This window comes from Pleurodeles waltl, chromosome 9 (assembly GCF_031143425.1).
Source record: "Pleurodeles waltl isolate 20211129_DDA chromosome 9, aPleWal1.hap1.20221129, whole genome shotgun sequence".
Classification (NCBI taxonomy): Eukaryota; Metazoa; Chordata; class Amphibia; order Caudata; family Salamandridae; genus Pleurodeles; species Pleurodeles waltl.
In genome coordinates this window covers 1,088,337,439-1,088,349,818 of record NC_090448.1, presented here as the reverse complement: position 1 = coordinate 1,088,349,818, position 12,380 = coordinate 1,088,337,439, and the positions used below count along the sequence as shown (strand labels likewise).

At 40.9% G+C, this 12,380-nt stretch overlaps 1 protein-coding gene across 1 annotated transcript in view; it reads right to left on the bottom strand.

The window, feature by feature from the left end:
- Positions 1–12,380, bottom strand: part of LOC138260353 (cytosolic phospholipase A2 delta-like) — a 237,588-nt gene that overhangs the window by 79,926 nt on the left and 145,282 nt on the right. The window contains exon 10 of the mRNA XM_069208771.1: positions 3,931–3,968. Within this exon, the coding sequence (XP_069064872.1) occupies positions 3,931–3,968 (38 nt within the window). The remainder of the gene's footprint in view (positions 1–3,930; positions 3,969–12,380) is intronic.

Here is a 12,380-nt window from a genome sequence, read left to right as displayed (position 1 = left end):
GTCAGTTTGACAGTTGGGCTGTTTACACCTCTCCTCTAGATACTGACACAAAAGAATCTGGGGTGTAGCCTGCATATTCTGATGAGCCAACTGTGCTGAGAGGGAGGGGAGGAGTGGTCACTCACAGCTGAAAGGGGTGTGCCTTCCCTCACACAATGCAGTCTCCAACCCCCTGGAGTGTGTCTGGGGCTTGGCCTATACAAGGAAGGATCTTGCAAACATTATTTGTATATATATATATATATATATATATATATAAATATATATATATATATACACACAAATATTGTTTTCGGTTTATTTTACAAGCTATTGGGTTGGGTGGGTAGTATTTTAAAATATATAAAGTTCCATTCTTCATTTTAAATATTTTAATAAATATTTTTTGCTAAAAGCTTTATTACATTTTGTATATTATTGTTTAACTTTGTTTCAAATATATATATATATATATATATATACACATATAATTTAGTTTCATATATATATGTATGTATATATATATATATATATATATATATATATATATATATATGAAACAAAATTAAACAATAATATACAAAATGTAATCAACTTCAAATGTATTAAAAACATTACTTAAAACACTGCACACTCAAAGCCCTAGAAAACCAAACATTCTGAAAAATAAATAACATTAAACTTAAAAATAAGTATTTAAAATATGATTTAAATATTTAAAAAAATATCATTTTAATAAATAAAAACATTTAAACAATTAATTGAAAATACTACCCATTCAAAAACCCTATAAAACACAACAACCTGAAAAACATTAAAATTACAAATGTAATTAAAATTTAAAAAAATATTAAGCAGAAAACATTTAAAAAAACAAGAAAACGCACAATTCAAACATTTAAACAATATTTGAAAACAAATAATGAAATAATTTACACATTAATAATAAGAAAATCATTAAATCTATTAATAAACAACAATATTAAAGTTATGTATTTTGATATTATTGTTAAAATATAAAAACCCTATACTTACCTACGATATTCAAAACTTCTATATTATGGTATCAATGATTGTATGACTTTGTTATTAAGTACCATAGGAGTCTCCATCAATATTCAGGATCCAGACTATATTTGCTACTGCAGTGGTGCATACTTCATCTACCTCAAAAGGGTGAACAACTATTTTGGCCCAGTCAGGACTGAAGCTGGCAACCATGGCAGATGTCACCCGGGAGTGCTTAGCTCACTGAGCTGTTTCACCTGTAATGTCTTTAACGCAAATTTAAGTCACGAAATAGGAACTTTTAGTTCTTATTTTCATTTTTTATGATTGATTTTAATAAAGTGGAACCCTTAGGAGCTAATTCAAAAGCTTGTAAGCTTAGGTTAACAAATGTTTCTGTATAAGTGATATACAATTTGAGAGTTTGAAAGTAAGTTAAGATATAGGTGTTTAATTATTTTCTCAAGCAAACATAAAACAAATATAGAATGGTACAGGACTTACACATAAACTGTGTTAATCAAAAGGAAATTGCTAATTGAAATTGTATTTTACTAAGAAATTAATTGTAATATACTGTTTTATATGTTTCAACCCAGGTTTTAACAATCTGTCAATAGCACATACTTTTCCATCGGAGTCCCACTTGAAATGGAACATCAATTACTGTTTAGTAATATGATTCAACATTGAGTTTGTACTAAAGGTTGTTTATTACAAAAGGTACAATGGGCGTTCATCTGGGTTTCATGGTTGTGTGATGTAGCTCCCAATATATCATGTAGGTCAAAGGACATGGACTGTACTTCGGCTACCTCAGTGCTACAACTTTGGGGACATTGTTGTTTTCTCCTGTATATCTTGTCTTTTGGTAGGGGGAGGGTTCTCTAATTAATATGAGGGAGAAGAAAATGGGAACACAGCCTCCAAAATGCAAAAATAGCCACAAGTTCACAAGTATTTTAATTCTGGGCAGTACCTGTTACAGACTCACATTTCTTGATTTTACATTAAAACCCTGGATAGCTTGGTGACTAGCAGACGTTTGTGCTCCACAAAAGTTGGGTCAGTGTTGTGTGTTTCACTATCAAAGTATACAAGAACTGAACAGCCTAACGAAGTATGATTGCCTGATTGAGCCAACAGACATTCAATCAAAAAAGAGCGCATGTTCCCCTGCTTAGTGTCATCATCTGTGATGTGAAGAAGATATTCCTCCACTGGGAAAATTACAAGTGGTGACCTGAACTTCATTGGTGGAATCAGTGCAATGGAATGGAATGGAATGGAATATTTTGCTCATCGTCTAGTCATAAGGATTTAAAATTTTGATTTTTTAAAAATTCTTGATGTATCACAGAGCCTAAAAACACTTAGGGCCTGATTTAGATCTTGATGGTGTTACCGCCAAGCTGCGTCGGCAGGAGACCCAAAAAGACTGTCAAGTTGCCAGTGTTTCTCCCGCTGTATTTAGGTGTATTGCGGCTGAACCAAAGGCTGCCACGACAAACCACTTTTCTTTGCCGTCAGGAAGGTAGGTTCCGTCGGCCATATTTAGATGTTTCAGCTGTGCAGACAGTGTCATACCAGCAGACTGCTGATGGAGGGAGACCGTCAATGGACCCAATGGACATCAGACAATGGCAGTGGCTATGGAATAGAGATAAGTCACACACACTCTACCTTAGCCATATGTGTCCCCCTGCACACCATATACACACCATTATCCATTGCCATTCCCACACCCCACAACCCATTCCTGCCAAACACATTGCCGGATTTCCATAACACAACCTACGCACACCATTGACACTGCACCCACACATGACACAACCACAACAACCAACACAAGTACACAAACACACTCACAGGAGGCACATCTACATACATCACAACAATGTCCGCCACACAACAACACTCACCTGAATGTTGCACACAGCAACACAACCATGATCCCACATGCAAGTGGCACACATATAGACACAACCACATCACCCACTCCAGATTCCTCCACCTCAATCAGCCAGTCCAATCTCACACACATATACACTTACTGCCTCACATACACAACAGGTAGCACAACCATGTAAGTACAGGCCCTGTGCAATGCGCACACATGGACACGATTGACAAGTGTGACTATCGTCATTTTGGTGCCAGCATTCATTTGACAATGAATGATGACATCACAATGACAGTTGTGTATGTGTGCGATATGTGTGTTGTGCCAGTGTGTACCCATCCATGTCTGATCCAATCGTGTACCCAACATATGCATGTCACAGTGATTTAAAAAAATTACTGTCATATGTATATGCCTGCAGTGGTTCCCAACTCATGTGCAGTGCCCACCCAACATACCCTGGCAATGTGACGTCCCTACCCTCAAGTCCGGAAACAGGGGGGGTCGTGTTTTCTCCATGGATCAGTGGCAGCAGCAAAGGCAGGTCTTGCCCAGTCGAAAACGGAAGTGGGAGAAAAGGTTCATTTTTATCTCATTCCCTCCCCCACCAATCCGCCAACTCAAGTATGTAGGTTGGACCGCTACTTTTAGCTTGGCGGTAAGGCACATCCAAATCTGCACAGAAGGAAAGGTGGCTAAAGTCCAGCTGATAGCCACTTTTCCCTATGGCGCCATCTACGCAGGTGATTGTTCTTGGTGGAGATGGGGGGATAAATGCGGGATATCGTCTATGGGACCGCCAACATCTAAATCTGGTGGGCAGACTGTCATGGCGGCAGACAGGTTTTCAGTCAAAAAAACAAAATCGACAGGCCCTAACTTACATGAACAGAAAACCTCATCTGAAGGGCAGGCCTTTGTGTATGTTACATATCTCTATACAGCACTGCATTCCATGTAAGGCAGCCCCTCAGCACTTGAAATGCAACAACCGCATTTACAATAAGCATTAAGGGCGACTGAGAAAAAATATACTTTACCAGTCTTTGACTGTAACTTCAAATTCCACATTCTTGTTCTGCGAAAAAAAGCATGTGTGAATTAAGACAGCAATAAAAATATATATTTATTACATCGGTCATCAACATACCATATGAATATATTCATCTATATAAACTCGAATAATTATACAGCTCTGCAAAATATTGAAATTTTGTTAAAATGAATTCTCAGATACTGTTGGAGTGACACTTGAAACAAAAATCTGAAAATGCATTACTAACTCGCATGGGTGCAGATTTCCCATAGGTTTCAATTAGTTACTCTTACAGCGCAGCGTACGGATCAACAGCATTAAGCAGCTTCCACAAAGTAGGCCTGACACACAGGCCTAACGGACATAGGCTGTTATTAGGATGTGCCTGGAGCAGTATCCTCAGGGAATTCCCAATGGTGGGGTGTTTCCAGACCTAGTGGGTGTGAAAACACCAGACCTGGTTTTACTGAGTGCAGATGCACATCCTATAAAACTGCAGACCAAGAGGTGTGTGGTTAAAGGTGCAGTTCTTCCCCTGCCCACCACTTCCACCACCATAGAAGAGCAGCCAACGTTTGCCCCAGGGAGGCCAAGCCACCACCTCCTCCCCACTCACCACCCTTCATCCCACTTGATCAAATAGGCACTCGCTGATATTTTCCGCCTGCCCAGAGCAGTTGGTAAATAAAAGCAGAACAGTCCCTTGTCTTGTGAAAGAATGTGGAATTTTACACGGTACTTCCTAGTCCGTGTGGTTATTTCCCATTCCAGTGACTAAAACTTGTAATGGCCACATTTAAGTGCCTGGATACCACCAGATTCTGGACCGTAGAATCCCTACACCAAGATCTGGCACTTCACAATGTGGGCCCTTCAGTTCTACACGAAACTGTTTCCTGCATTCCATGTTTACCATTATGTATCCTCCACTCAGGTTTGCACCAGTGCATCCATCAGAAACTCTTAACACATTCCAGGTGCTGTTACACATGTCCTTCTGTGTGCCACATCTTTATCTACCTTAAGCACAGAGTTATTGGAACCACTTCGCCCTTTTTTCTCCATGATTTCATGTTTTCAAAGACCAGCGATCAATCTGCCAATTTGCCTTTGTCTTTTCTCTTGTCATCCAGCCAATTCATGCATGCATCCTCCATAACCGGCCGACCATCCTACCAATATATGAGTCATACAGTTCTATCATTTGTGCCTCCTTCGGCAGCAAGGAGCTTATTCCCTACAACTATCTACACTATCAACATTCCACATTCTATTGTCTTCCACTTAGACGGCAGTGCCAACATTGGCAAGTTTTGTGAAGATTTTGAGTAGGAAATTACGACCATTTTTCCAAACTCATGTTTTTCAGTTTCACCTATTGTTCAATATTTTCGCCTATTCGGAACAAATGTTGAACAACAGCAATATATTCTCAATCTAGTCTAGCTTTGTTTGGATGAAGGTGGTAACAAAAATTCACTGTTTCCACCTGCCATACCTTTATGCCTATCTGGAGTTTTACAGATTGCAATATTCCTCTCAACTGAGATTCCCTGGCTCCACCATTGGCCACGCTAAAGTTCAGGGGTAACTCGCCCATGAATTGTGAGGAGTTAGCCTTGCGATCTCGAGAAGCTGCCCGCATCATCAGTTATGGCAGAGTTACCTCGGTGGTAGGCACTTCACAAGGGTGCTGCAGATGCAGACACACAGACAGAAACAGGTGAACATCAAGAGCTGACAGACAGAGCAACCCCTGACTGTGCCTTACTGTACTGCAGCAGATTCTACAACCACTGTTGTGGCAGAGTTAGCAACTAAACCAGGGGTCTCCTACGTTTCCCGCAATAAGAGCTACTTATGTTCACTGAAAATCATCCTGAGCTACTAATATTATTAGTGTTTTAATATTGACAACATCAACAATATTACCTTAATGGCCACCCTATGAAAGATTATCTGCTGTGATCACCTCAGTTCATCAGGCAGCAGTAATGCAAAAAAAGCTTTTATCAATTTGGAATGCCTCTAAGTGGGTCACATATATCAGCCACAGCTGAAATGCCCTCGGTTCCAAAGTAATTTGAGAAATAAGCCTGCCCAACGCAGCATGATCTATTGCTCAAATGGCAGATATACATATGGAAATATACCCATTTTCTCAAAACATCAGCATTTGAGTTCTGAAAATCCACACATTTTCATTTCAAATACACACTTTTCAATTATGATATACATATATTAATTAGTGGGCTGGGCTACACACAGAAAAGCTACTCACAGGTAGCTAGAGCGCTACCAGTAGTTCACAAGCTACTCCATGGAGAAGCCTGAAATACAAGATAGTGGATGAAAAACCTACAAGCAGTACTCTAAAAAGGGTGTTATTTTGCCCACCGACTCTTTACCTATAACCTGTTTTGGCCCTGCTGTCTTCCTCCCTGGCACTCTTACGCAATTGGCTGCTCTGATGTATGTAAATAACTAATTGTGATTGTGGATATAATGCTGTCTGAACTTGCTCCTAATTAGGTTTGGCTAATGTTAGGTGTTCCTATGTTCACCCTAAGTGGCCAGGGTATGCCCAGACGTGGGTCCCTTGCTCGCTGCACCACTAGATTCAAGATAGCCTGGCTAATGAGGGGTGATTCCCTCAAACCGGTCCCAGGATGCTTGTTTCTGGTCCAGGGAGGATCTGGCCTGGCAGTTCAGGCTGGTATGTTTCCATGCGGACCAGGGTCAAGACTGATTTGCATATGGCAGGGTCCAAACTGGGGTGACGTGGAGAGCAAAATAACGATGGATTAAACCCACATCTGTGACTGGGGGTGAGTGTTTGAAAAGTTTAAACACTCCGTCTATCATTTTATTTTGTGGTGTTGCTATGTTCGCACTAAGTGGCCAGGGTATGCCCAGAAGTGGGTCCCTTGTTCGCTCCACTACTGGGTTTAAGCTAGCCTGGTTGATGAGTGATGATACCCCGAAACTGGTCCCAGGATGTATGTTTCTGGACCAGGGATGTCCTGGCCTGGCAGTTTGGGTTTCACTGTTCCCATGGGGAGCAGGGTCAAGACAAATTTGCATATGTCTGGGTCCAAACTGGGGTGACGTGGCGAATAAAATAATGATGGATTAAAACCAGATCTGTGACTGGGGGTGAGTGTTAGAAAAGTTTCAACACTCCGTCCATCATTTTATTTTGTGGTGTTGTAATATTAGGAAACTACAGTGTCAAGTTATAGACATTCTGATATCATTAGTGTTGAGTGGTGAGTCATTTGTAGCATTTTTAGGTTACTGTGGATTTGCAATACTAAAGGACTAAAGGCAGATTGATGAACTTTACAATGGGACATAGTGTAGTGATGGGTGTATGTATGTCAAGGCTCTTACATTTTAAGAGAGACATATTTGTTTTGGCAAATAATACTGTTTCTATTGTTGAAAGACAATGGGTGAAGTCTAGGCCATCATATTTTGGGCTGGGGTAGTATGGGCAGCCATTTTGTGAATATTCTAGTAAAGATGATTATGTTGGAAGATGACTAGAAACAGAAATTACCTTCTGAAAATGAGAGAGTCAGAAATCAGCTGTTGAGACCAGGCAACTCTGTGTGAAAGAAAAATTGTGGTGACTTAATTCTTTGTGGTGTAGATCTGTTACCACTCGTCTGTCATTTGGTGTGCAAGACTGATATTTTAAATCAACATTTCAACATTGCTGTGACAACATTTTCTATTATCAGAGACTTTAAAAACACAGATGTCATCTCGGACATTTGCCACTCTTCAATTCAAAAGGCAGTTAGTGTCCGGGTGTCTCAAAATTCAGCCATACACTAGGCACTGTGAAGAAAGTTTCAGTGAAGCTGGCAAAGACACGGTACATGGACCATGTTCAGGATTAAGAATATTGTATACATTTAGATTTCACTTTAATGCCCTGCAACACCACCGGCGATAATCCCCTGGTTCACAAAGTACACTAGATGACGTTTGGAAGTTACCAAATTCTTAACTTTTTTTGAGCAAAGAATCGCTTGGGACAGAGGGGTGTGTCTCTTGATCTGAAAGGATCCAGCGGCGCTCACAAATATTATTGCTAAACATCTCACTTCATTGAAGACACTGTTTCCCTACAAGGTCACCCAAATAAGGATATTGGCTTCATAACCAAATGACACTTTACTTTAAACCCAGAGAAAGCAGAAATTACGCCACTACAGGAAGGGTTCTCCATGTTCATAATGCTCCCATTTTGTCCATTTGCAGTTTGGTGGTCGCAAAAGCCTGTGATTTTGTGAATCATAAGTTCTGCAACTCAAAAAACACTTAGGGCCTTATTACGACCGCCAGGGACGCAGTGGCGGTCGGACCGCCGCCAATGTGGCTGTCGGACCACCGCCAATGTGGCGGTCCGACCACCACATTACGACTGTGGTGGTTGCGTCACAGTCGGACTGCCAGCACCGCCAGTTTTCCTCCATAGGAGGGGCTGGCGGTGCTCACGGTCCTAATCCGCCAGGGCAGCACTGCATGTAATGCTGCCCTGGGGATTATGACCCCCTTCTCCGCCAGCAGTTATGTAACTGCTGGCAGAGACGGGGTGCAGAGGGGCTCTTGGGGGTAGCCTGCACTGCCCATGCATTTGGCATGGGTAGTGCAGGGGGCCCCCCTGACCAGTATACCTTTGGAAACTGGGCCCTTAGACTTTACGTCTAAGTTTACCTTTGTGAATTGGGCCCAGTATGATACCTTTACCGGGTTTCACAGATCAAGCTAAATCTAAAGAGCAGCTGTGTGCTGCAGATTCTGTGGCCAGTAAATTATTGTTGCCTGGTTAAAGTTTTATGAAACATAAATAATGTTTTACACCCAAAGAAATGCCGTGGACACTGTATTTCATATTTTCAGTAATAATGTCTTTGCTTGCCACCCAACAAACATTTAAACATATAGGTTTCGGGTTCGACAAAGCGGACGCACTATATTTGCAAATGTAAAGGTGGAAGATCATCAGCCCTGTACCATTATGCACTTATGTCACTATGGAGTTTCCAAAGAGTTCAGGTCAACTGATCCTTCCTCTGAGAGAGCAGTAGTGCCATTACAGCACCAATGAGAGATTGTTAGAGGATTTGCAGTTTAATGGTACTTACACATAAATAGATATCAGCCCTAAACTGCATTAAGCCAAGTGGGGCAGAAACATGACATGACAATTCAGAGTTTAGCACAGATGTAAAAGTAAAAGACTAGCACAGAAAACACAATGAATATTGGCTCAATTTAGTTTAACTTAGTTTGGTTTGGTATGAGGTGGTTTATTTTTTATTTTAGGTAATTGGAGAGTTCAGAACATACCACACAGGTGACCTTGAGGCAGTGTAAAAACAATATGTTTAAAAGGAAATGCTAGAGAGCAGCAATTTATTATACTAATACAAATATCCATTCACCTAAATAGAAGCATATGCCTTACAGATAAAACAACTAACGAGTAAGTTGGGGGTTCTCTAGGCATTGTCTGAAGATTCAAAGATTCATTATCATTAGAAGCAGAACTTCTTTAATTGATGTTTGTCAAAAGTTATATTGTTGAAGCCTGATTTTTAATATTTGTATGGTGCCTTAACTGGCAGCTCAGTTCATGACATGGGAGTTATCTATGATTACTTTAGGCTACAACTTGCTCCCTCTCGCATCACATCCCAACAACTTTATTTAACAAACATGCTTGGATTCTACCGTTTGATACTTGTAAATATACAGCAGGGTCAGAATTGAATGACCAGGTTCTGCAAAAGATTGAATTAGACATAGTTATTACTCAGTAAATAGAGGCGCGGTATCAGCATGCCAAGGTCATGCAAAGCAGCAGAGCAAAAAAGCGAAAGCTAAACCTCAAGACAGCTAGCAACATCTAAAAAAAGATAGAGAGAATTGAGCTCTCAAGCTCCTATGGCAGGGCTTGTTAATATTGAAGTTGTTGAAAGGTTCTAGGAAAAGAGAGGAAAATATGAAATCAAATGGGCGAAATCAGAAATATTCTATGCAAAAGTGTGAGTTAAACACACGTGCATTGCCCTATTCTTTGGACATTAAACGTTATAACCACTAATCCTTAATAGTAGCAAGGTGACTTATTACAGGGAATGTTTCTGCATCCACAAGGACAATTCATCACTATTAATTAATAAACTATTGTTTGTTGACCAAAATAAGAACGTTATTTCACCCATGTGAGTTTTTAAGCTTTCTGTTATGCTTATGTTACTTATAGAGCTATTGCTGCTCATAAAATATAAAATGTGTACCTTGGTTATTGAGGGAGGAAGATGGCAGGAGAAGCCGCAGCATTTTGTTGGTACCTGGTTGTTAAATTTTGAATAATCAAATTACCTTAGGGTACTTCTTATTAAGATTTTAAATATGTACAAAACAATTCCAGCCTACACCTAGCAAATAGCACATTTTCAATATTTAGAGTAATTGGTCAAGACCTAATCAAGGAACATTATTTTGATCGGGTCAGGAGATAGATATTACACAATTTGCAATAGTAAAAGAAAAAGACATAGCCTTCCAAGAAAGCATGCATTTGAAAAGGATCCTCAGTGAAGCTGTAGCAATGAAATTGTGTCCAAAAAGTGTTTAAGTTTTAACATAATATATGATTATACGAAACGTAAATTATATTTTGCCACCATTAGACATCTTTTTATCTGATGGAACGTATATTGCAATTTGCTGTCTAATATTAAGCTTTTCTAAAAGAAGTGTCAAATGATGCAATGTATTTATTTTTCATTGGCCAAAGAAAATTTAAGAATAGGTTATCAGAACAAAAAAACACAACAGAAAATAGACAATCTGAGTGCGTCAGTTGATAGAGGAAAATAATTGTGGAAATGCATGATGATGGTGGATAGAAGGTGTAATGACTACAAAATATAATTATATTATGTGTTGTTTTAATTGATGGCATGAACTGAAGCCAGCACAATGAACTGCAGAATGACTAGGAACGCTAAGCTGACATTATCTTCCATTTCATATCTGTCACTTCTGTTACTCCTGTTTCTCTTGAATGTTAATGGAAAAAGTTTCTTTGCAATGATCAAGACACTGTGGCCCTCATTCGGACCTTGGCGGGCGGCGGGCGCCGCCCGCCAAGCGGTAACCGCCGAATGACCGCTCCGCGGTCAAAAGACCGCAGCGGCCAAAAGACCGCGGCGGCCATTCTGGCTTTCCCGCTGGGCCGGCGGGCGCCCGCCAAAGGAGCACCCGCCGGCCCAGCGGGAAAGACCCTGCAACGAGGAAGCCGACTCCGAATGGAGCCGGCAGAGTTGCAGGGGTGCGACGGGTGCAGTAGCACCCGTCGCGATTTTCACTGTCTGCATAGCAGACAGTGAAAATCATGGTGGGGCCCTGTTAGGGGGCCCCTGCACTGCCTATGCCAGTGGCATGGGCAGTGCAGGGGCCCCCAGGGGCCCCACGACACCCATTCCCGCCATCCTGTTTCTGGCAGTGAAAACCGCCAGAAACAGGCTGGCGGGAAGGGGGTCAGAATCCCCATGGAGGATTCCCTGGGCCAGGGGAAAACCGGCGGGAAACCGCTGGTTCCCCTTTTCTGACCGCGGCTTTACCGCCGCGGTCAGAATAGCCCTGGAAGCACCGCCAGCCTGTTGGCGGTGCTTCCGTTGCCCTCCACCCTGGCGGTTTCAAACCACCAGGGTCGGAATGAGGGCCTTTGTCAACAATTTGGGCCTGATTTAGATTTCAGCGGATGGGATAGTCTGTCATAAAAGTTGCAGATATCGCATCTGCCATATTACAAGTCCCATAGGATATAATCCACTTGTAATGTAGAGACTGGATATCGGTCATGTTTGTGACAGAGTACCCCGTCTGCAGAAATCTAAATAAGGATCTTTATCCCTAACTTTTTAATGTAATGTTTGATTTATACATCACAAACCCATGCTGCCACACAAGAAAGGTAACTGCTTCTAAGTATTCAGGGAAGTGAAATCAAACAATCTACTGTTTTGATTACCCATTTTGATTACTTTTGGTTCTGCAGATTTTTACATTTGTTTTTTAGTAGAAACAGAATTTTTAGGGTTTTGATGGTTTGACTCTAAGCTCGTAGTTTGAGAGCATCTCCAGTGGAATAATACTGATATGCCATGTTGACAAGCAGACAGATGGTACTGATGGGGGTTATAGCAACCTTTACATGCCTGAATCAGAACTCAGCTGTGCAGTAAGTCTTTCCAATAAGGAATTATGAAAGGGGAATTACCGTATGTTTCAGCCATCAATCCAGGGAGATAAGAGGGAATCACATCTCTCTCTCTGACTGAAGTGCAGCACTTGGCATCACCAGTAAAATTAATTAAAGAAAATGATGAGTTAAAGAAGGTGAAAACCCAGGAACTGCAATACTTT